The sequence below is a fragment of the Notechis scutatus genome, chromosome 4 (assembly GCF_049901735.1).
Source record: "Notechis scutatus isolate UNSWTSFEM ecotype Mainland chromosome 4, rNotScu1.2, whole genome shotgun sequence".
In the NCBI taxonomy this organism is placed as follows: domain Eukaryota; kingdom Metazoa; phylum Chordata; class Lepidosauria; order Squamata; family Elapidae; genus Notechis; species Notechis scutatus.
This window is the reverse complement of record NC_142012.1, coordinates 136,985,926-137,011,335: the sequence shown is the minus strand read 5'-3', so window position 1 is coordinate 137,011,335 and position 25,410 is coordinate 136,985,926. Positions and strand designations below refer to the sequence as shown.

Genomic DNA, 25,410 nt, shown 5'->3' with positions numbered 1-25,410 from the left:
GTCCATTCTTTATTGTCCCTTATAATATATATATATAAAAAAGAGAATTTCTCCTGAAATCACTAATCAGAGTATGATGCCTTTCTGTCTCCTTCTAAATTAATCAAATTAACATTTAAAATAACACCCAGTACCCAATCCGATTCTGCTTGGTACATTCTATCTAAATAGTAAATCCAAAATAATTAAATACATAGTTAAACAGTAAATCTAAATGTTGAATCTTATAACATTCCCATTGTCTTTTCCAAAAACAAATGCTATAATAAAAATTTTATAATAACATCAATATCATAATCTTATTAAACTCTTTAATTAAAACTCAATATTCTAAACCTTCCCTTTAATATTATTAAATTTAAAATCAATCATTACTAAACATTTCAACATTTTAATCTCTTATCAACTCTTAAACCATTTTAATTTTCTATTTCTAATACAATGCTACAATATCATCTTATGTACCTTGCAAAACCTTTTTTAAAAATTTATACTTTACCCTTTATCCCTAAAAAAGATTCCTTTTTCCCATCTAATTTCAAAACTTTGTAGCTTTTCTCCACCATTTTCCTTCCTTTCTTCCCCCACCAAACCTTTCTACCCCCCTTCTTCTAGCCTCTGCCTTACTGGCTTCCCTTCTCTGTTGTATTCCTTTTCCCTTTTGTTTTCTATCATTATGTTGATTTTGCACCTTATTTTTCCCTTCTTAAATGTTTTTTAAATCTTAAGTCCTTCATTTCTCTTCCTTTCCCTCTTCCTTCTTTCTTGGTTAAATTCTGAAATTCATTAAAGATGGCTTCTTCCTCTCCTTCTTCTTCTTCTGCTGTCTTCATCTGCTGTAATGTTTGTTGATAGTTAGCAAGCGCCATTTCTAAGAAAAGGAAGGCTTCCCTCACAGCATCTCCACCATTTTTTGTTTGTTTGCTCATATTCTTTTCTCAGTTCCTCAACAGAAAAAGCCATTATAAATCTTTTCTTTTCTTTTCTTTTCCCCTTCTTTCTTCCTACAACAACCAAGATATTTAAAAAAAAAAAACAGTCCCAAAGTTATCTATCAGTCCAAGCCAAGGCAAAGTTCTCACTTTCTCTTCCTGGGGTAGTATCAATCAGAAAAAAAGAAAGTACAAATCTGTTTTCTTAAAGTCTTATTGCAATATATTTCAGTCTTCAAATCCTTAAGGCATCTCCTCCAACAGTCTTAGCACACAAATATTTTTTTTAGTCCTCTCCCTTCTCACTTATCACTTAAAGCCAGTTTTACCTAAAAAAATAGGTTTCTTAATATCCACTTATTAAATCCGTAGAGAAGGAGAGTAAACTTTCCTTTCAGCACCACCAAGCTGCCGCTTATTTTCTCTTCTAGAAGGTATCATTCAGAAAGCCATAATTTCCAGGAGTTTTGTTAAGTATATCTTAGAGTCCCGGGACCAAGAAAAACTTTCTCTTTTCAAAAGCTTTCTCCACTTCCTCCTGCGCATTCTTACCCGGCTGCCAGCTTCTTTGTGGCGGCCATTGCAGACCGCCGCTCACCGTCTTGGGAAAAGGGGGGTTCTGCCGGCCAAGGAGGGGGTCTGCAACACCCCCAAACCCCTTCCCGGATCCCCCTATCTTCAGCTACCCCTACAGGGTAACCTAGCTCTGAACCCGTCCGGATCGGAGCACCAAAAGCGGCTAGCGCAGCAGGGTTGCGCAGAGTCGCAAATCCCTGCCGCTCGTGAAGCCGACAAACCGGAACTACCTAAGTCTTCTGCAACTTCTTGTCCTCCTATACTTTCTTCACCTAGAGAAGTTCCCACACCTTTGATTTAATTGGTTCTCCAATAATTTGAGCAGTTTACCAACTTAACCAAAGTACCACAGAATATTTCTAATCTAGGTCCTGAAGTGCGTCTGTCCTATATCCTGGCCAGAAATTATAAACAAGAAGCATTTTGTGAAAATTGGAATGTTGTTTATACTTAAAAAGGCAGTGACTTGCTAAGAACCTAATTTAAACCTATAGAAATTTTAGAGTCCAAACTGTCATACTCTATGTTGCCAGTTTTCAAAATTAAATAATAACAACTAGACCAAGGGTGGGCAGCTTACAGCCCCTGGGCCAGTTATAGCATTCAATATCTTTTTTTGCAGACCTTTGAGCAATTTAGAGAGAGTTGGAGTGGTTAGCACAACTCCACACATACTGATTCCTTGGGAGAAACGGAAGTATTGAAGAGCTGAAGTAACAGTTCTAAATCTTGGGGTTTAGAGTGGTGCATTGGTATAGCAGTTAAGGCATCAGGCTAGAAACTGGATGACTGTGTTTTCTACCCTAGCCTTAGGCACAAAGCCTACTGGGCAAGACACTCCCTCTGAGCCTTAGGAAGGAGGCAGTTGCAAACCACTTCTGAAAAACCTTGCCAAGAAAACTTGCCATGCAGTCTTCAAGGATTAGAGTCTGGGGGGGGGGGGGGGAGTAAGTACATTTTTTTTTAAACTCTTCACCATCACCACCATTCAGATGTATCAGTATTTTCCTGTTTTTGCATGTTTAAGAAGATAGAATCGATTCTACAAACCGCATGCTGTCACAATACTACATATTAGATGTGCACAACATTTCCAACATGATTTTTAAAAAAACATAATACCACTGCTTTCCCTGCCAGAGACACATCATACTAATTCAATTTGACATAGGAAACATCCCCACAGACATAAAACAGGTAGGTCCTTGTATCAGTAGGGAAATTCAAAGAGTTGTAAATATTTTTCATGTAGCAATTATTTTAATTAATATTGCAAATAATATTTTGCAGGCAAAATTACTTAATAGAATTTCCTTTTTAGAAAAAAAAAGAACCCTACATTTTTTTAAACTTAGTATTTATCTTGTAAGATGTTCCAAAGGGTAGTGGTAATGATGGTAGTGGTAATGATAGTAGTGGTAATGATAGTAGTTATAGTAAAAAATAACTGAGCAGTGATGTAGGCAATCAAATAAACTGCACTTTAGGAATATTTTTTATCTGCTAAGAAAATTGTGTAGCATTCTTTAAAATAAATATTTATGACATTGTGACATTATGCACTCATTTTGAAACATTTTCTACACTTATTACATATCTCACTGAAGACCTTTATATCTGAAGAAATGATTCTACTCATCTCCAAAGTACTGTATGTCAAAGAAAGTAGGAAGGTTGGTGTTGCTTCTTCAATTTTCAGCGGACTCTTTTATCCAGCATGTGGAATAGGCCAGACATGCCATTTTTGTACAATGGGATTTGAGCTCTGACTTTCTACGTAGTAACACAGAAATTAGAATCCATCACAGTCCATACAAAGATCAGAACTTCTCCACCACTGCAATCTGAGTTATTAATTTATTGGAAATAATCCTTGCACATCATTTATATATCATATTTTTATTCAGCAGCATTGAACAACATCAATACTGGGATTATGTATAAACGCATTTCTGTATACAGGGGTAGTAGGGGTGTAATCATATATATTCATCTATTAAATATTTGGAAGTGAATTAAGCCACATTTCAAAGAAGGAATGGGAAAGAGAAAAGAACATCCTTTCCTTTTCCACAATTTTGTCATAACCTCTAAGTTTAAGAATCAGGTAGAATGGGTCCCTCATTTTTCTTCTGTTTTGCTAAACGATTTGGCAAACATTCTGTTTTGCTAAACAATTTGCTAAACGATTTGGCAAGGTCTGGAATATTAAGTTATTAAAAAGATCCAGATATACCTATTATCTTGTAAGTGATTGACAAATCAAATAAATAAATAAATAAAATAGGCAACATAATATTTGAAGTATTTGGAAATGAGATGTAGTGCATGTTTCCAACAGCAGATGGCAATGCAAAATACCATCTCCTAGCAGCTACAAGCCTGCAGAAAATGTTCTTCGAAATATCCACCATTAAGCTCATTAAAGAATTCCATTTTGTGAACCCCTTGTGGTCTTCACTGAAAAAGAAACAGTATAATCTTAAGGAGGTGGCATGTATAAAAAAAAATATCACTGAAATCTGTTTCCTCTCTGAAGATGTCCCAAAACCATCAGAGAAGAAACATCCTTGCAACATTATTGAAGAGCTACATAATACAAGAATGAAGGGCAGCGTTATATTTGCAGATTCAGTAGGGAATTAGTTTGCTCTCAGTGGTACAGTATTGTAGCATGTTGTTTATATTGAGAAAGGAAAAAAAATGGATCTAATTGGCCAACATCACATAATAGCAACAGTCAATTCTACAACAGAAGAATAAGATCCAGCTTTGGATTTTAGGATGGATGAGGACTTGGAGGGGAGAATGGCCTCTTGCTTTCAATTTTCATTGTAATGGAAACATGAAAACTACCGTGAGTTTCCTTTATCTCATTGTGTAAAACCAATCTCAGCTGGTTCCATTGCCAAAAACATTCTACTCATCCTTACAGCAAACAAGGATAATTTTTTTATACAGAAGTAGCTGATTTGGCAAGTAAAAAAGAAGTCAACTACTATATATATTTTAAAATTGTCTCCAGACTTCTTTAATTCAAACTCCACATGAAAAAAAACAAACCTGATACTGTATTTCCTATGGATATATATAGGCAACAAAGCTTCAAAGAGAAAATGACACATGTTAATAGCCCAGTGTGTTTTTTCCTACAATTCTGCTGCAGCTGGATAGCTTGGGACCCCACAAAAAGATGCAGCAACTTTAAGCATTGTCCTCTGGTGGTCCATTAGTACCTCCATGCATATACCATTTCCCCACCCTTTAAATCTGAAGCAATGCAAACTTGATAGACAACACTTGTTTAGTTTTATTCAGCTCCTTGGTTTCACAAAGCACTATTATAGAATTGGATCTTGATTGGGTAATTTTAATTCAATACCTGGGTTACCTTTGAGGTTGAGCTTGAAGTTGCAGTCGGTCCATGGCTAGGTTGCTGCTAATTTGCTAAGTTTGAAGTGCTTGTAATGACATACAATGCCTTATATTGTTTGTATAATGTGAACTCCCTTTTGTATCTGCCCAGCAACTAAAATCTAGTGGGGATATCTCCCTGAGGCTTTTTTATATGCCAGCAATGTACTACCCATAAGAGATAATTCTGGTTGTGAAATTCCCTCTTGCTCAGAGAACACTTTACTGGTGCTGAGAATGTTAATCTGTCCACTGGACCTTTTGTTAAACTAGAACTCCAATGTCCTAACTCTTAAACTGATCAACTTTTAAACATTTCATTTTTTAGATATTTTATTACATTTGCAAATGTGTTTCATTTATTGTAACTACTTTAAATTATTTCCTTACTGGGGATCAATTTTGTAACACTAAAAATCAGATGAAAAATATTAAAAATCATTTTAATTTTCTCCAAGATCTTCTCCACTAATAACAACCTATGACAAAATGTATATGCACATAGAATAGATGTAGTCGATGTTTCATACTTTTTAAACCTAATCATGGGAAGACTTATTACAAAATAAATAGTTATCATAGTGTCAGAGGTGCTGCTATTGAAGAATATAATGGGTAATGTGCTATCCAAATCCATTATATTCAAACTCATTTCGTTTTATTAATGATCTCAGTTCATTAATAGATTTTTTTTCTTTCATTGATTTGGATTCTAGCCAGTCTTGGGAAGGGAGGGAGGGAGGGAGGGAGGGAGGGAGGGAGGAAGGAAGGAAGGAAGGAAGGAAGGAAGGAGTATATATGCATGTACATTTGTGCACATTAGCAAGTGAATCTGCTTTATGTGGGTGTTTTTATATGTTTGCTTTCATTCAAGTCTAACACTTTTAGTCCAGACATAAGTGTAGTTCAAGCCACCATATTGGCTGTACCCCAACATATTAAATCTTCAACCTATTAACTAGCAGGCAAATAACAACATTTTTGGAAAGTGCAATTGCTTTTTAAAATTTAGGGCAATATGCATTCACTTTTTACTCCAATTTTTAATGTTAATGATCATTGAAAATCATAGTAGCAGTTTAAAAAAAAACAGTAGTAAAAACCATATTAGTAGAAAAATTTTAGTAGAAAATCATAGTAAGATTATATCATTTTAAAAAATCATAGTAGTAGTAGATGAATTGATTAGTCATCAATTAAAATAATAATAATAATAATAATAATAATAATAATAATAATAATAATAATAATAATAATAATAATAATAATAATAATAATAATAATAATATAACTTGTACTTCTGCAATATTACTCATAAAACTAATCAAAATGTCACAAAAGAATATACAAGAATGAATACGTAGAAAATATCTTACAGAAAATTAAAAAATGGAGAAGAATTAAAATAGATTGTAATTAGACAAGGATTTCCATGTTCTTGTTTGGCACATAATTTTGGCCAAAGAAAGATAATTATGACCTGATTACATTTGGCTGAAGTACCATCCATGTTGAAGCAATATTGATTTTAGAGAATTTCATATATCTTTTCACTAGAAACCCATAGTACTAGTTGTTTATTGTACTGCTATGCTAATGGGTCTAACTATACATACCTGAACTATTATTTCCTGCCAACATGGTTGGACTAACAGAAGACCTTCCAAGTCGGCTAGACACTAGTGATGGTCCTGGTGTTCCATCCCATTCCTGAGCTTTTATTGGCTCTCTGGAAGATGACCCATGATGACCTCCTTTTTCTTTGTTTTCCAGCTTTGGTAATGGTTCGGTACTGTGACTTCTGATCTTTAGTTCCTCTAATGGTTCTGCAAAAAATGCAAAGTTCATACTCCATTACAAAGTGGAAATTAATTGCATCCATACACTACTTTTCCCCAGGTCTGCAAGCTACTGCCTGAGTTCTACTGTAAATGTACTGTACAAAAGACCAAAAGTTTAAACAAATCAATCAAGAATTATAGTTGCTTCATATTATTTGTAACCCATTTGGATGGAAAGATTGCAGGTAAAGTTAGAAATCTATTGATTTTATATCCTACATTTTTTTAACAATTAATTCAAGGTACGTTCAAATATTTCATGAAATCATCTTGTGAGTATAACTCTTAAGTACATTTTCTCACTGATATATAACTCATATATAATTGCAGCTGAGGTCAATTCCTGATAGTATTTTCATGCCACCCACTGTGAATATCTTCAGAATAATTTTTATTACAAAATATATTTAAGTGAAGCACAATAAATATTAACTAAATTTGCATTAAGCTCATATAAAAAACAACAAGATTAACAACACCAATGGGAAGACTGAGTCATGAAAAGAAATGGGACAGTAAGGAAACTTCTACAGTGATCAAGTTTCCAAATATCTACTGATACACTGTTAGAAATAGTCTCTCCTATTTATGACTGCTATTCACATTGATAGTAGGGATGAAAAGCAGCATGTAGTTCAGATGCAACCCTGACTAAACATAACCACAAAAATAAAAGAAATGAAAATTTTCTGACTTAGTTGAGATTATATTTAGATTAATAATTTTAAGATGTGAACAAACAGCCTCAAATATTCTTTAGCTCCTTTCCCCTTATAGACTGAAACAGTGAAAGACAGAAATGTTTACAGGTATCTTGAATGACTTGCATGCTTGCATCTTGTCCTTTAAAGTATTTTTCTATAAAACAAATAAGTACAACGTTTATACTGCAAAATAAAATCCAATATTGTTTTACATTCTTCTCGTGTTTGGAAGATCTAGTAACAATGATTGATGAATTCTGGCTTTATAGAAAATTTACCATTGCTTCCTATAAATCAAAGAAGATAACCATGTTCTTAAACCACAGCCTTATGAAAAAAATTAAAAGCATTCTATGTGGAAAAAACACTTTAGACAGATGCAGTAGGACCATTATATAAGCTCATAAGGTTTATATTTTTCAATATACCACCACAACAAGCTGTCAAAGTAGGATGCATCTTTTCCATCTCTCAGTCCCTCCATTGGAGTTGCTCACAATACAACCATAGCAAAATACAATTGTAATGAAGAACTGATGCCAACTATAGGTTGTAATGTAAAGGTACAGAAGCATGGCTCAGATTGGAAACTGGGATGTTCGGGAATCAATAAAGAAGTATTTATATGAAATCTGTGATATCAAGGTTAAGAATATTCTATTCAATTATTCTATTCCAAACAATACTAGTTACCAATTCAGAACACTGACATAGTTTTTCTCCAGTTCTTTGGATAAATACTGCAAATACTGTTAACAATATTAGCCAATTCTGTTTATTTAAGATCATTGCTCTGCAGACATGCAGTTTGTCCCCAACAGGACGTTTAATTATTTACCCCTTCTCAGTTTATTTAAAAACTAATGAAGCTACAAGAAAAAAAGCAGCCAGAATGGATCTGTAGTCCATCAAAGTTTATTCTTTACCCACATATTGTGCAAAATATTGTATAAAATATTTCACAACAAAATTGTTCAAAAACACAGCTTTAAAAAAACTGAGGACATAAAATAGAGAAAATCATTTAGAGAAGATTATTGTCTGTATGTCATAGTGATGAATTTGTTTCTTGATTTAATATTCTTTAATGAATGGGAAATTTGTTTTACCCAAAGTTTGAAATCTCTTGCTTCATCTAAATCCATATTTGTGATTTGTCTCCTTGTGGCCTTTTTGTTTTTAGTTTTACAAATTAAGTTTGATAATTTTTTATTGAGATGGAGCAGCAAGCACTTAATAACTGAGTACATCCATCCAAATTCAGGACTTACAATATCTCCCCATGGTTTTACATATTTATCACTTCTATTCCAGAACTACAATAACTAAAGTTATTTGTGAGTACTTGCTGTTCATGAAACACAAACCAACATTTCAATTTTCATCCATGAAAATTCATCCATGTTTTGTAGAATTTTTACAAATCCCAATGGAGGAAAAAAACTGAAATGGAAGGAGATTAAATTACATGAAATGAAATGAAGACCACACTTTGATTGACTATTAAAACTCAGAAATGGGACATATTTTCTTCCACTTGGTTATAATGAGTGAAAGCCTTTGAAGTTTATGGAGAAATTCTATAGTGTGGTTCCATCAGGCATCACTGCCTTCCCAATATTTTGTTGCTGCTGTTGCAGTAGCCCCTTATGTTATGGAACTCTGTAGCTGGAGGATTATGACCTCTAGCATTTCCAACAGTCTATTCAGCAGGAAAAACAAGTCTGTTAAGATGTATGTTTTGAAAGCTGGCTTTTCTTTTGTATTGCAGGTTTTTTCAGTTTTTCCCTTCCTGTTTTTTTTCTTATTTTATTGTATGTATCCCAAAGTTTACATATTAGGACAGGTTATGAAAATTGCAAACCAATGAACAAGCAAGCAAAGTTTAGTATAAAACTAGATCTTAGTCTTTTAAACCAGTTTTCATAATTATAAGTCCTTATTTATGGGCAAAGGAGAAGAAAAAAACACGCACAATTTTTTCTAGGTGGAACCAACACTAATGTAGATTTATTTCTCCTCACTTTTTTATTGCTAAATGGTAACAGCATTGAAAATATGAATTCCTCATTGCTGAGGGAAAAATATGATTTACCACAAAAGGAAAAAAGAAAAATGAAGATCATTTAGAGAAAATTCTGCAAAACAGGCTTATTTCCCACCCACCTAAGTAAAATGGAAAAATTAAAATATCAGACTTTTTTTTTTTTTTGCAAAATGTCTCTTAGTGAATTTAAGTTAATTTTGACTTAACTGCACAATAACAGCAGGCAGATACATCAGAGCAGCGGGAATGCTTTATCTAAAATTCCTATTATTCAAATGAATATACTCTACCTGATTGATCCGGCACAAGGTTTCCAAGAAATTGTTAACTGATACGTTATTGTTATAAACTGCAGACCAGCTTTTAGTAAGCAAACAAGGTACAATTGAAGCATCTCTAAATGAGGACAATTCTCAGCTAGTCTTCTCTAAATAATCCACAATGTATCAAATAACAACGCTTGTATTATTCATTCATCTTTCCCTGCTGTCTGTGATGAATCCAAATATATCAACACTCATTTTAGCAGAAAGCACTATTTTATGTGAGGTTATATGTAGGCCAGTGTTTTAACTAGATGTACTTCTAAGCTATGCTGCTTCAGCCTGTTTGAAGCTTCATCCTACTGAGCTGACCAATTCTTTAGCCTTATAAACTGTAAATAACACCACCACCCCAAGCTATTAACTGAATGGTTCCTCAGCATTGTCTTGGGAATGAATTCATACAAGCATTTATTAAATGACACATCAGCAAATTTCTTAGATGATGGCTTCTAGAATGGCAACATATCTGCTTCTGGGTCAATATCATGATTTTGTATGGGTCCTATTTGCAAGTCTGTCTTTCTGTTACTTATACAGTTATGTATTTGTAGTTGTTCTCAGATCATCACTAAGCCTTTTCTCCAGCTATCCTGACTTCTTTGTGATTTTCTTTAAAAGAATGATATTGTTAGCAATGGTATTTCTGGAAACCCTTTTAAGGATTTCAACAGGCTTTTAAACTCATTTTCCAAATAACTTGTCCAGCTGTGGGATCTTTCTTATTGCTCTAAGAAAAAAACACACCACTTTTTGTTGCTTGATGATCAGTTTTAGATTCCCTTAAAAGATGAACTCTTTATATTATAGTCACTTTGCCTTATTGTTCCTTTTATTTCCACTCCCTCAACTAAGTTTGAGCCATTGATTGTATCAAATATGCCCATTGTAGCAAATATACTCAAGCATAGCTGATTCTCTTGTGTCTTCTACCTTTTGAAGGAGAAAGTTGTCAGCAAGGAGAGTCAGGAATTTCCTGGAGGGATAATCTATGCAGATCATTTTTCCAAAACAGATGTCAGGGTAAAGACTTTTACTGTTACAATTTCATTTCTTTATAAGGTCTGCATTGTACCATTTTCTCCTTGGTTAGGCAAGTAATAATAGACATCAACAACACTATTGCTTTTATTTGTTCCTTTATGTAGTATATCCCAGATTTTCTTCAAAAGCAACGCAAATATAATCATTTGGATTTCTGGGTAGGGATCTAGCATATTTGCTATGAGTATTAATTAAATATTAGAATGAAAATTTGCCATTTCTGTTTCAAAGGCCAGGCAAGCAAGCAAGCAAGATGGAGGGCAAAACAAATCTCCAGCTGTTACCTACTGTGCTTTCCTGCCACCTAGATATTTCATATGTGGCACTCAATTTTTGAGTAGATTCTTATATTTTCTCACTTCCTATTCCCTGCCATGTGCCATCCCATCTCTTCTCTATTTATAGACTAAACCAGCTGTGGCTGCTACTAACTCCGTCTTATCAGTCTACCATTATTTACATCAAGTAGCATACAGTCCCTCCTCAAAGAACTCAAGTGTTCTTAAGTTGGATTTCCATTTTCTTATATCTACAATACATTATAAATGACCATTGTAATGGAATAACAAGAACAGCTCTTTCATATATAATGCAGTTTGATTATAATGTTGAGGAACTTTTGAATTCATTAGCAAATTGGCAAAGATCTACATAGCAGCTGCAAATCAAATTTGCAATTCAATAACACAGAGATGCACACATATTTAAGGAAAAATGCTGTACTAACTGATAGCTAGTGTAATAGTGTGGCCAACAACATAGACTTAGATTGGGTTCTCTTTGGTTCAGTTCCCTGCTATATCAGAATTATTTGGGTGAGCTTTTAATCAAACTTTTTCAGCCCAATGCAATGAAACAAAATTAGGGTTTTTTTCAAGTATTATCTGAAGCTGCATCTTCACTACATAAAAATTTATAGTGTAAAGTAGAAAGCATTTCAAATAGTTATGTAGAATTAGACCCATACCTTTGGTAGTATGTATGTGATATTTTTTACAACATTGTCAGAATTATCTAACTTCTGTCCTGTCTACATTCTTTTCATTTCTTCTTTTTTATTGTTGTAAGCCTTCTCTCATGGCAAGATAGATGGCAAATAAATTTAACAAACAAATAAATGGCAAGAAACTGTTAAAAAGAGAGCATTTCCTCATGGCGAAAGAAATATGAGAGAACCTAAGGGCTAATGATTAATTTCATTCATATATATAGCTACTCCTATCCACTAAAAATGACCAAAATCAACATCAGAAGTTAGTTGATTGCATCCCACAAAATCATAAATCTGGTGTTATTTTCTACTAATAATTGTGTATTTTAATCTCAAAATACACACACACACACACACACACACACACACAAATGAAGTGTGACTTTTTTTACATGATGGACTGCAAGCTGCCAAGGTACTGTACAAAGATAAAATATTTTGCAGTGAAATATTTTTCAGTGACTCATTCTTTCACTTTGTCTCTTTCTTCTCGTACACTTCAATATAAAATCACTAATTCCCACAGCACTATTCCAGCATTCTTGCCCATCTCATGGTTGACTGGGTTGAATGGATCTTAACATAATAATAGAGTTAGAAGGGACCCTGGAGTTCTTCTAGTCCAATCCCTTGCTCAGGCAAGAAACCCTGTATGGAATGGTTGTCCAATCTCTTCTTAAAAACCTCCAGTGTCAGAGCACCCACAACTTCTGAAAGCAAGCCATTTCATGAATTAATTGTTCTAACTGTTAGGAAATTTCTTCTTACTTCTAGGTTGGTTCTCTCCTTGATTAGATGCCATCTATTGCTTTTTGTTCCGCTTTGGAACACTGCTATCATGTCACCACTTCTCTGTCTTTTCATTAAACTAAACATATCCAGTAGCTGCAACCATTCTTCATATGTTTTAGCGTCTAGTCCCCTAATCATCTTTGTTGCTCTTCTCTGTACTCTTTCTAGAGTCTGAACATCAACCAAAACTGATGCAGTTTGATTTTCTGATAGGAAGATTAAATGATGGAATTAACCTATAACTAAGTAAAATATTTATATTTTATATACCAAAGTTACATGTTTCAATTTCTGCATCACCAACTTAAAAAGAAAATCAGTAGTTGGTGGGATGTAATAAACCTTGCCTTGAGGCATTCAAATGAAAGTACTAAGCTAGGTCACCAAACTACCCCATATGGAATAGTGAACAGGAGTGAGAAATTTATAAAAGAGAAAGATGTGGCCTTATAACATATAAATCATTTAAAATTTGGCTACCATTTTACAAATAACACCAGAATGCACAGTTTATTGGGCTCAGCATGTTTTCTGTGCTATTTTTTTCTGTCCAAAAGACATACTTTATTTCTGGTTGCTTTTTAAACTACAGAAATAGAAAATAAACTCTCAAAAATATGTCTCAGCTCTATTGCCTTCAAGATAGCTCAAAGTCATTCATAAATGGTTTTATAGGATCTCCAAGGAATAGTATATCAGACATACTTACTTTGTAATACTATTAAAGATTTAGTGTTCAATTCCTATCTGTATTTTATTCATTTTTCCAACAATCTGTACCAGAACTCTCTCTGACATGGAGCAGATAATCAGAAACAATATAATATGAAAGACTGAGGTGCTTTTTATGTTTGCTGTGTTCTTTGTGTATTTCTGCTTTCTTTCAAATTAATTCTGCCCCTTGCCCAATCTAATCTGATTTTGAGGACAAAGACCTCCAAATCTAAAGTAGCAATTAAGCCTCAAGTCATTTTAAGGATGGCAGTCCTTAAATGTATTTATTTATTTACTTGCTAAACAGCATCTTAAGATGCAATGGTTTCTTTTCATGGTTTCATTAAAGTCAACGTTTAAAATTATATTTAAGCATTTTAAAAATGCAAGAAAAAAACAAGGAAAGACAGAAGTTCAGTAATGGTAACTCAGTACCTGCTTAATATTTCAAAACAGATCTGGCAATCCTTCAAAAAAAAAAAAAAACACCCCACCCCTCTGCTTATAAGTTAAGCTTCATGATTGATTAAATGTGTAGGATCCTGATGCTTTCTCTGATTTGCTTTGGATGACAGTGTAAATCCACAGGAGCCAGGTTCTGATCAAGATCACTTGCATAGATAATTTCCACTCACCCTTTGCTTTCAAAATCCCTGTCACTATTAGAAGAATTGTGTGTGTGTGTGTGTGTGTGTGTGTGTGTGTGTGTGTCTTTAAAAAATTGATTTAGAAATATTTTTTAATGTCTTCAAAATATTTTATTTGTTTCTCATTCTTTTCCAGGTCCTCTTTGTACTTGGATTTTATGTGTGGACGTGTGTTTATGGGATTCCCATTGATGGTGGCCATAATTTGTACCATAGATTATGTGTATTCTGTAGTCAAAACCGATCTACAGTTGTTTGTAAATAATATATTAATGTTCAGAAATCATGTTTATGAATTCAGAAAAAACTCTTGAAATAGATGATTTTTTTCAAATATTTGCCATGTGATAATATATGAAATAAATGAAACTTTTTCATTTTAACATGAGCCAAATTATTTCATTGCTACTGAAATTCAGTAGGGGAATACCTGCATTAAGGGTGAAAAAAAAAATCTGAATTTCTGACAGTTTTAATTTATATCACAATTTATGTCCATTCTGGTTTATTATATATAATATTTTTTTAAAAATGAAAAGAGAATACATATGCATTGCCTTGTGAACATTTACTGTAAACAACATTTTTTGCCTAATACTCTTAAACTTAGTTTGCAAATGTGTATATAGCATATCATGAATATTTTAAATCTATGAAACTTCACTTTTGATCTATTATAAATCCAGTTCATGTTAGAAGAGGATGTTGATACAAGTTTCACTGCTGGACATTTCACAAAAAAAATATTGGAAAACAATAATAAGTAACACTTACTTTCTGCAGGCTCTTTAGACTTTCTTCCACTAGAAGATTTCCTCAGTAAGCTTCGTCCTGAGGTAAAAAGGCTGGTTAATTCCTCCAGAGGACTAGTTGGTGTTCTAGAACGTGAAGTACTCTGTGATGATGACCCGTAGGTATTGACAGAGGCATTTACTATTTTCCCTCCTTCTTGCAATATGTTTCTGGCAGTAGAGTGAGGCACTGATGGAGAACTTCTTGAGAGACTTCCTGAATGTACAGAATCATAAGGAGGAGGTCTTTTGAGACTTAAAGGAGTAAGTGACCGACCCATACTCACAGGAGAGGGAGATGCTGAATGGCTTTTGGAATAGCCATGGGGAGACTGTGTTCTGTATAGGGTAGAAGGATGAGGAGGTGAAGAGGAGTGTCCTGGAGTACTAGTTCCATGGGAAGCTGTCTGGTCTTTGTCTAGTTTTTGATGACTTGGAGTATGAGGTGGCAGTGAGGATGGAGAAGCTCCAGTTTGCGGTTTAATATAACACACATTTTCTAATACGGGAAGCTTTGTGACTTCCAGTGGTGTTAAAGGAGATTCATCAGAATTTGGGGAACATTGCACTGGTGCAGGTGGGAATACCAAGAGTGGTGGTCTATGAGAAAGCAAATTTGGAAATGGTGGTGGAATATCACAAATCACACCTTTGGGAGTGGATGGCACTGAGGACTTGGTAAAATCAAGGTCAGGCACTGTGGGAGTAGCACACTGAGAGGAACAGCTGTGATGGTCAAACTCACATGGACACTTTGAATCTTGGCCTCCATCCTCAAAGATGGGATATTTCATTTCTTCATATACTGCCTCGTTTTGATCTTCCTCATCTTTTTTGAAGTCTCTTAATATATTTCCAACCATTTCAATATAAACTGGCTCTTCTTCCTCTGTATCTGGAACAGGACTGCTGACTTGGGTCAAAGAAGCATCTCTATTTAGCACAGACTTTATGGAGCCATGCTTTTTGATATAAGTTTCATCAAAAGATGCACTTAGCTGAGTGTTTGGATTCCGCTTTGGCTTTGGGGGAGGAACCTTCTTTGTGTATTCATCACTGTGAGGCCTTGGCTTGGTGGATACTATAAGGCAAAAATGATACACATCAATCAATACACAGAAAATGAATGAAAACATTGTGTATTTTCAAAATACTTGCTGGAAAATGCCTATGTTGTTTTGATGATTGAGCCTTTATGTAAGTTCTCTAGAACTATCTTGTATGCTGAAATATATATAATGAAACATAGTGGAAATAACTAAACCAAGTTCACTGATTGCTTAGATGTGGCAACATTTGGTAAAAAATGATATTGTCAGTTCATACTTTATGAACATAAAAATACTCATATGATATCATCCATGCATCCATCTAGTCCAGTATTCTATTCTACACTGAATAAGCAATGGAAAGAGTAAATGCACTTAAGATCAATTCTGACTCATACATTTTTCCCCAAGTAGCATCCTACTCACCCCCAACCTCTCCATGTAATGATTTAAACTTCATGTTAATAACTGGAGAACATAAAAACTTATGTGCTATCTTGTTATTTGAATAATTCCATTGTTTTCTCAATAAGGCACAGGGAACATCATAAACATATGCCTAAATAGATTATTTTTCAGAAATGAATATAATTTTATCTTTAGTATGATCTAATGTTATTTTCAAATATTTCCAAATCATTTCCACTCATAACCCACATTGATGGGCTAAGTTAGTATTTAAATACATTTTATTATACCCACAGATGGTTAACCAAAAGGATTGTTCAATTATGGTCAGCTTTAGGGCAGAACTTGAGATTAATAGGGCATGCCATTGTTTTTACATTAGACACATGTGACAAATTTCTGCAAAATCAGCATAAATTTGAAATGGAAAGGGTAATTCAGAATCAAGATTTTGTAGCAGGAATTGGTCTTTTGTTACCATGAGGTAACTAGACTATGTTTTTTTCCTTGAGGAAGAAGGTGTTTTGCTTCTCATCCAAGAAGCTTCATCAGTACTGTTTGATGAGAGTTAGAACTTAGAACTGATGAAGCTTCTTGGATACAGCAAAACATCTTCTTCCTCAAAGAAAAACATAGTCCAGTTGCCTTTTCAAAAGCACCTTTGAAACAACCATGACCCGGATAACTGAAAATCTCCATAGACATGTAGAACATCATTTTTTTTTCCTGTGCAAAGTATATGGAAAAGACAGATGACTTTCTTAAGTGAGTCTAAAGTATGGTGATGTTCAACTACTGGACTCAGCCATGACTTATTTTATGCCCAAACTAATCAGATAATTAGTATGCATTCAACTCCCACAGGTTTGGATTTCATGAAATGGAAATTAAAGCAATCTTGATGCAGAATTTGATTTAAGATGGATGGCTACATAAATGTTTTAAAGAAAGAAAGAAAGAAAGAAAGAAAGAAAGAAAGAAAGAAAGAAAGGAAGGAAGGAAGGAAGGAAGGAAGGAAGGAAGGAAGAAAGAAAGAAAGAAAGAAAGAAAGAAAGAAAGAAAGAAAGAAAGAAAGAAAGAAAGAAAGAAAGAAAGAAAGAAAGAAAGAAAGAAAGAAAGAAAGAAAACTTGACTGCTGTCTGAAACCCATTTCCAGTTCATGGAGTTTTCTATACCATGCAACAAACAGCATGGCTTAATAACTAAGCTTTCTTTAGATGTCAGCCTCCTTCTAAGAAAGATTGTATGAAATGACCTTCAGGTCTATCCAAATCTGTGCCTCTCCATTCTTTGAAAAGGTCCTTCCTTTCATTAACTCCCCTCAGCTTGCCATTTAAGCATTATGTTAAATGCTTTATATATAGCATGTTGAAGATAGAATGGTTTGAAATGCACTGTGGTAGTGCCTGCCATTTTCTCACCTGGTGTACAATGTCATTTTATGCCACACACAGAATATGCAATACAATCAGTAGCATAAAGGTTAGTTGATTGTATCCCTATGCTTAATTTAAAAGATAACTGAATAAAATACACATCTTCTTTCATTACAAGTTACAAGACTCATATTCCTTTTGTGAATGAATATATGAAGACCTTTAATTAAATGAAAAAAAAAAATGCCTCCTTTTCTAGGTAGTCTGGGATATAAATATTTTATAATTTATTTTTAAAGATCTGTGGTGTTATTTTGCTGTTATTTAATCACTATAGGAACAGTAATATTAGGAAGAACAGAGGGAAAGCAAAAAGAAGGACAAGGAAGCATCTCTTATTTGGAAAAATGTGGTCACAAGCTAATGAGAAGGGAAAGTGGGGCATTGCCCCAAAAAGGAGCTTTAAAAGGACAAGATATCCTAAAAAGGGAGAGGAAGAAGGTACATAATCTTCAGGGATAAACTTGCCTTCTGATTCCTATTTTTTCAAGGACTCCTTCCTTTTCCTCTTGGGGATGATATTAGTTGAGATATCAAAAATTGTTTGGCTTGTCTTGGAATAATTCTTCATGAACAAATATGTATGGTGTTTGGTTCCAAAATTCAGTATTCCTTGAGTTGATTCTAACAGAAATGTGCCTGGAGGAAGGATCTGATTTGAGGGATAAGGCTGGTAAACTTGGGATGTGCAATAAAATGTTCTTAAATTAGTTGGGGTACCCCAATAAGATATTCACAGGGGCTGTTCATCTGCAAAAAAAAATCTGTGCATTTCTGCACTCTTAAGTTGAACTGGGACACAACAATATTATCAGTATGTTGGTGATACAGACCTTTACATCTCAAACCCAAACCAAACTGGAGGTACTATGATCTTTTGCCCCAAGAAAGTAACTCTAACAAAATATTCAGTTCTCCATTTTTTTAAAATGAAGAATGAAGAATCCATCTGGTAATGTTTCTCACTTGCACCCCAACCCAATAGCAATATTGTGAGCAGTATTCTAGAAACAGATAAATTGGAACTATTCTGAAAGGAATTGGACAATTGAAGAATTGATGTTCTCTTTTTGCTATTTCCGCATTATTTATTATTCTTGCTTTAATATTTGATTTTCATCACCATGGTAAGCTCTTCATACATTGTTGCATGTTTAAACTGTATAGCTTATATACAGCAGTATATAAATGAAACAAACAAATAAACATAGGACTACAGCAATTCTGCACACAGCAATCATGGTAAAAAGTATGAAATGTTGACAAGTAAGTAATGTTTCTGCACATTTCTGAAAACTTTTAGCATGGATGGTTCAAGTGTGTATATAGACACTCTGTATGTTTCTCTTTGTAGGATGTTTAGTGTCTATTGGCAATGAAATGGAGAGTTGGCAATCTCTTTGACTGAGAAAAACATAGAATGTTGTGTTAATACTTTGACATTTCAGTCAAGGACAATATTCTTTCCATGCTAGCACATAAACTCCCACAAATAACCCACCCTAGTCAATAGCCATGTTTAATGATAAGTCAAACTTTCTATGTTTTTCTTTTTTCTTTTTCTTAGATATAAAAACCTGCCAAATTACAGCAAAAATATGTTGAGTGAAGAATAAAGATAAATAAGTCAATAGCCACCCCTGCATTAACATGTTTGCAAAACACCATTTTGCATGCTTTGTACTACCTTAAGTACATATTTTCTACATTCATGTATGAACAATATATCTGAAATAAATGCTCCCTTCTCCCAGCTATATAAAAACAGTACTGAGTTCATATTATTTTTTTGCAATATTTTTAATTGTACATTTTGTATAATTTAATATTAAATGAAGTAAAGCCAGACTGTTATCTGGAAACCCTAATAATGAAACTAAAGCTTCAATATTGCATTTTGCAATAAAATACAAAACTCCTGGTGCTTGGAAAAAATGGAGGCAATTGAAAAATAAACTGACAGAACACCAAGCAGGAGCTTATAAGAACACAAAAAAATAGATGTATAGTTTTCAGATAGTCCTGAAAAAAATGTGTTTTAGATTATGAAATACCATTCCATCCATACTAGAACTGGGATTCTAGCTTAAAGAATGATAGCATTCAACCTTTGTCCTCCTCATCTTTAATCAAGATAGAATTTTTCACATCTTTCCTTTTTTTAAAAATGGTTTTACTATGTACATTGTTCAGTGTGTATAGAAAGGTTAGGGATGTGGGGAATATGAACTGCAACTGCAGTGAAGGTAAAGCAGAAGAGTTTACTGCTATAATACTAGATCCCAATCCAAGTAAAAAGGTACACATGCCTACTTTTAAATTAAAAAAAGGCCCCACATACCTATGTTTGAAAGTTAATATATAACTTGGGTCCAAGTTTATTCAGAAAATTTTATGCAAAGGTAAAGTGTGTTCTATTTCACAAGTTGTGGTCGCACTGCTGAAATGAATGAAACTGGTACAGGCATATAGAGGTGTGCCAAAAGAAGCACATAAATAACTTGGCTGTTTTGAAACTATCAATATCCTCAATGTATGACCACAATCAAGCCCAGAATATGGTTGTAAGTCATGGCAGTCACTAAGCAATCACCATGTGATCACACCTGATTTTACAACCTTTTTAATGGTAATCATTAAGCAAATATGGATATCACCTGAGGAAATAAAAATAAGACAAAGTTTTAAGGTGAGATAGGAAAATAAAGGAGTCAGATAATTTAATTTAATTAATGTAACTTTTAAAATTTAGGCACCACTCATCTCCAAACTCTAGGAGGTATACAATAAGACCAAACAGAATAGCAAATACAATATAATGTTTATTTTTAAAAAATGGAAATGAAAAGGGAAGAACAAGAGCTAATTCCAAGTCAGGATAACAGCCATGATACTCTTAGACAAATCTGACAGGAGGCCAATCATTCTAGCTCTAATTAATTTAAAATTACAAAAGGGAAATGAGAGACAAAACATTCTTCTTGGCGTGTCAGGAAAGTGACTCATGTGTAAGAGGTAACTGGAGACTGTACAAAGGCTTTTCCCGGCTTTATGCCCTGCTGGCATGTCTGCTTGCAGCTTGAAAAAATTCTGTCCGTGAAGGAAATGAACCCAATACTATCTGGAGAGATGACTGAAGCCAAGAAAGTGAAGAGCACACCACAGTGTGTGATCCATGGGGGAGGAGTAGATCATAAGTGGAATAACCAATGAGTAGCACACTTATATTTGGGTTGACATTATCAGGAAGATGCAAGAGAAAGTAACTCAAAAATGAAAAGAAGAAATGGACTTTTACAAGACAACAAGGTTGTTGAATTGTGTGCTTGTGTTGGGGTTTAAAATGTACTTCTCTTTTAAGAGTTGCCTGGCTATGCTTTAAAGGAGTAGGCTACACCCCCCCCCACCAAATCTAATTGGGACACTGATTTCTGAGTTAGAACTATTAGAACTATTGTTCTAATTTATATATGTAATCTTGTTGTGAAATGTATATCTCTATGATTATTTTTAAATAATAAATTATTCAGACTTTGATACCAAGATCAAGAAAGTCAGTTAAGTTTGTTCATTACAAGACATGATTTGGGGTTTCAAGAGTGGGAGAAATATTTCTGAGATGACTGCTAGTGAGAGTGTCAGCAAGCTGAGTTGAAAAAGTTTGGATAGGTATTAGAAAAGAAAATACTGAGCCCAGATGTTTTGAAGTTTTTCCTGGAATACAATTTTCTTGAACTCAGAACTGCTGCTATGTGATTAAACAGGGCAACCCAAAGAGCCAGAAAAATAAGTACATTTTTTTTAATCCTAGCAAACATTACAAACTCTGTTTCAGCATCCAGGGGTTCAGGGTTGAAGAGCTCCAGGGTTGCTCCAGCTGAGCTAGCTGTAAGTAAATTTAACTAGAAGGCATTTTTCAAAGGAACAGCACAGTTTTCAAACAGAAATGTGGCTTCTGTAGTTTAATGTAGATATTATACTTATCTGTCATCAGTAATCAGGGTCCCTTTTTCCCCTCCTTATTGGGTGAGTGGAAATATGAAATTACATTCTGCTATTTCTTTTCATGATTGTAGTGTATAAGGGAAAAGGACAATTAAAAGAAAAATAACAGGTTTGCCATTTTCTATTCTGCCTCAGCTGCTATTTACCAGTTTTTGGAACACTACAGAGGTAATCTGCTGTGCAGTTCAACTCAGGAAGGAGAACAGCACACAGTACAAGGGACAATTAACACCTACTCTTAACCCGAATACCTTCATTCTTTGTTTTCCTTAAAATCCCAATAAAATACTGGTAACAATCATGAAAGGCAAGGTTACTGTTTTCTTTATCTTCTACTGCCATTCCAGAGTTTTGATGCCCAGATGTAGAAGCATCATAACCATGCCTGAAAAGCAGCTCCCAACAGGGTTTTGAAATGAAACATATTCTCCCTCTGATATGTTTAGATTATATGAAACTTACTTTAGCCTTCTCTTAATTGAATGCTGCATTTAGAGTTGTTTAGATTTATTGTATTTATTTAATACAATATTGGATTCCTTCTTCTTCTTCTTTTTTTACATTGTCCTGAGTGGTATTCATTTTAACATAGAAAGGTATTAGTAAATAGATAGGAAGGAAGAACTACTATTTTCATACTCCTGGAGAGAGAAAAGAATTCCTAAAATTGTTAAAAACAATAATTCTGCCTGTGGTGTGTGTGTCTCTCTCTGTGTGTGTGTCTCTGTGTGTGTGTGTGTCTAAGACAGAGAGAGATATGTAGAATATGAACTCTAGCTGATCTTTGAATTCTATTAAGGTAAATTGCTAATCATATGATCCTGAACATGTGGGTTATGGTGAGGCAAAAGAAACATTTATAAGAGTTTCTCATGATAACATCCAGGATTGAAAGTCAGGTAAGCTTTACTATTTTGCCTACTAGAGACACAAAGGGGTAGATGCAGTTCCATTCCAATAAACTAAGAGATTTAGACTGACTGATATTTTGTATTAAATCAGTATTGTGTTTATAGTGAACTGAATTATTAACTGTTTTGACAATGAAAAATCTATCCCCACGACATTCCTTGGAAATAAGAAAATTCTGCAAGTACTCTCCCATATCTAATGGTGAAAGTAAAATGGTTTCATTGCTTTACTTGGTGTTGCTTCTTCTCCAACATATCAATAGTCTAGTCACTCACTAGTTGCCAAGAATATATATGTGTGGATTACAATAGGACTTGTGATGTAACAAAAAGTAAGACTGATACTTCCCTCCAAAGGTGACATTCTTGAGTTCCTTCTGCATAAGTAGAAAGTAAGTATGGATTTAAGACAAAGAATCAAAGAGAAAAGAGAAAAATGTTATGGGATGATATCATAGATTAAATTTAAAATAAAATAAACATTCCAGAGTTTGGCAGCTCCCAACTTTTAGTTGACTAGATGAACAAAACTTCAGTGGAATACTTTGCCAGTGATTGTTTTTTTTTTTGAGCATACAGTATATCCATGCTTCTGACATCAGTAATAATATTTATTAGCTTTTATACTATGTTTTTTTTTATTGCTTTTGATTCTTCCAATTAACATTGTCTTTTTCAATGATTCATACCTGGAATTGATTCAATGATTCATACCTGGTATTCAAATTTTAGGTTCATTATTAATGCTCAATTTTCTCCAGCACCACAATTCAAAACTTCATTTTTATTTCATTCAACATGTCCAGTGGTCCAGCTTTAATAGCCATACATTACAAGTGTGGGAAAATGGTATTGATAACATATACCTTTGTTATTGTCAATATGATGTCCCCAACTACTTGATCACTATTCATTGTCCCTGTTAGGGTTTGGGAATTAACCCCTAGCAGAGTATTGCAGCAGTAGTCAAGCCAGGAAACCAAAGGAGAGCGGAAGGGCCCCAGAGTATACACACACTGAACACAAACACTGTTTGTAGTTTAAATAGTTTTTAATCCAGTTAGAGTTTAAGCATTGTCATTCAGTCCATTAAGTCATTCACAGTATTTCCATCCAGTAAGACTCACTAGTATAGTCCAAGTTAAGAGTCCTTGTAATATCTTTATCAGCCGATAAAGATATCTTCTCCTCCTCCGGTTTCACTCTCCAGAGAAACAAACGCTGGATATTCAGCAAACAGTAGCAAACAATAACAGTTCAGTCACAGGCACTCACAGTCAGTAATCACAGTTAGTCGCAGCAGCACACAGTTACAGTCAGAGACAGTTACAGCCAGAAAGCTTTCCAGCTTCTAATGCTTCCTTATATTGTAACTTCTAACCGCACCCTTAATCGGCTAATTGCCTGCTGCATTGTGCTTAAAGTGATAAGCACTTAAACCATGATATCTAAGTTTTATATATTTATTCACCCAAACCATATTTGGTATCAATGTTATACCTAACATACTCCCCTTTTGGGTGAAATAAATATATAATACCTTACAATCTTATCCCATATTTTTCACAACTCTCCTGGTGCTTACTGGCACCTTGGGCTTTAGTAAAATTATCAGCTAAATTGTCCTCCGACATACAGTACTCTAGCTGAATCATCTTACTTCTTACAGATTGTCTCACGTTTAGGTATCTTAGATCTGTATGCTTGCTTCTTGTTTTTACTCCAATATTTGTGGCCATTTGAATTGCTGCCTGATTATCTTCATGTATAATTATAGGATAATCTACAGTTATACCTATATCAATTAACATTTGTTTATACATTATTAATTCTGTACATAACAATGATAAACAGGAGAATTCTGCCTCCATAGTAGACAAACTTATATGCTGTTGTCTTATTGACTTCCAGCCTATTAATGTCTTACCCAGCATTATGGCTGTTCCTGAAGTCGACTTTCTAGTGTCTCTTTCTGATGCAAAGCTAGCATCTGCATAAGCACTCAGAATTAAATCACCCTTGGTTCTAAATACAATGAATAATTCATTGTCTTTTAAGATATCTTAATATCCTCTTAGCTGCATTCCAGTGTCTTTCACATGGTGCAGAATTGAATCTAGCCAACTGATTCACACAGTACGATATATCTGGTCTAGACCAATTACTAATATAACTCAAACTACCAATTAAAGATTGATAAATCACCTTATCAAACTCAGGGCTTTGTACATCAGTGTTGCTAAACTCCTGACTCATTGGAGTCTTAGCTGGCTTACAAAGCTCCATCTTGTAATCTTTTAGTAATTTGCTTATCTTATCTTCCTGAGATATCTTATAACCTTTTCGTGTTTTCTTTATATTCAAACCGAGATACTTCTTTATCTCCCCTAATTGCTTGATCTTTATTCTCTTTCCTAATGATGCTATTATTTTATTTGCTTCATCATTAGTTTCAGTTATCAAAGCAATATCATCTGTGAATAGTAATAATAATGATACTTTCCCATTTGTCTCCCTTTTAAACAGACATGGATCGCTAAACCAGCTTTAAATCCTATATTGTTAAGTTCCTTTACAATATACTGGTTCCATTCATAGCCTGATTGTTTAAGACCATAGAGGCTTTTCTTTAACAACCAACAATCATTATTATACTTATTTTCACTTTAATACCAACAGGTTTTTTCATATAAATAATATGTTTTAATGGGGCGTGCAAGTAAGCAGTTTCCACATCTAGATGGTTAACTATATAGTTTTTACTAGCTGCCCACACTAAAACTGC

At 34.1% G+C, this 25,410-nt stretch overlaps 1 protein-coding gene across 3 annotated transcripts in view; it reads right to left on the bottom strand.

The window, feature by feature from the left end:
* NYAP2 (neuronal tyrosine-phosphorylated phosphoinositide-3-kinase adaptor 2) overlaps window positions 1-25,410 on the bottom strand; it is a 138,104-nt gene that overhangs the window by 28,449 nt on the left and 84,245 nt on the right. For all 3 annotated transcript variants that reach the window (XM_026668020.2, XM_087965042.1, XM_087965043.1), the window contains 2 exons: window positions 14,800-15,897; window positions 6,539-6,748 (listed from right to left, as the gene is read on the bottom strand). In XM_026668020.2, coding sequence (XP_026523805.1) covers window positions 6,539-6,748; window positions 14,800-15,897 — 1,308 coding nt within the window. The remainder of the gene's footprint in view (window positions 1-6,538; window positions 6,749-14,799; window positions 15,898-25,410) is intronic.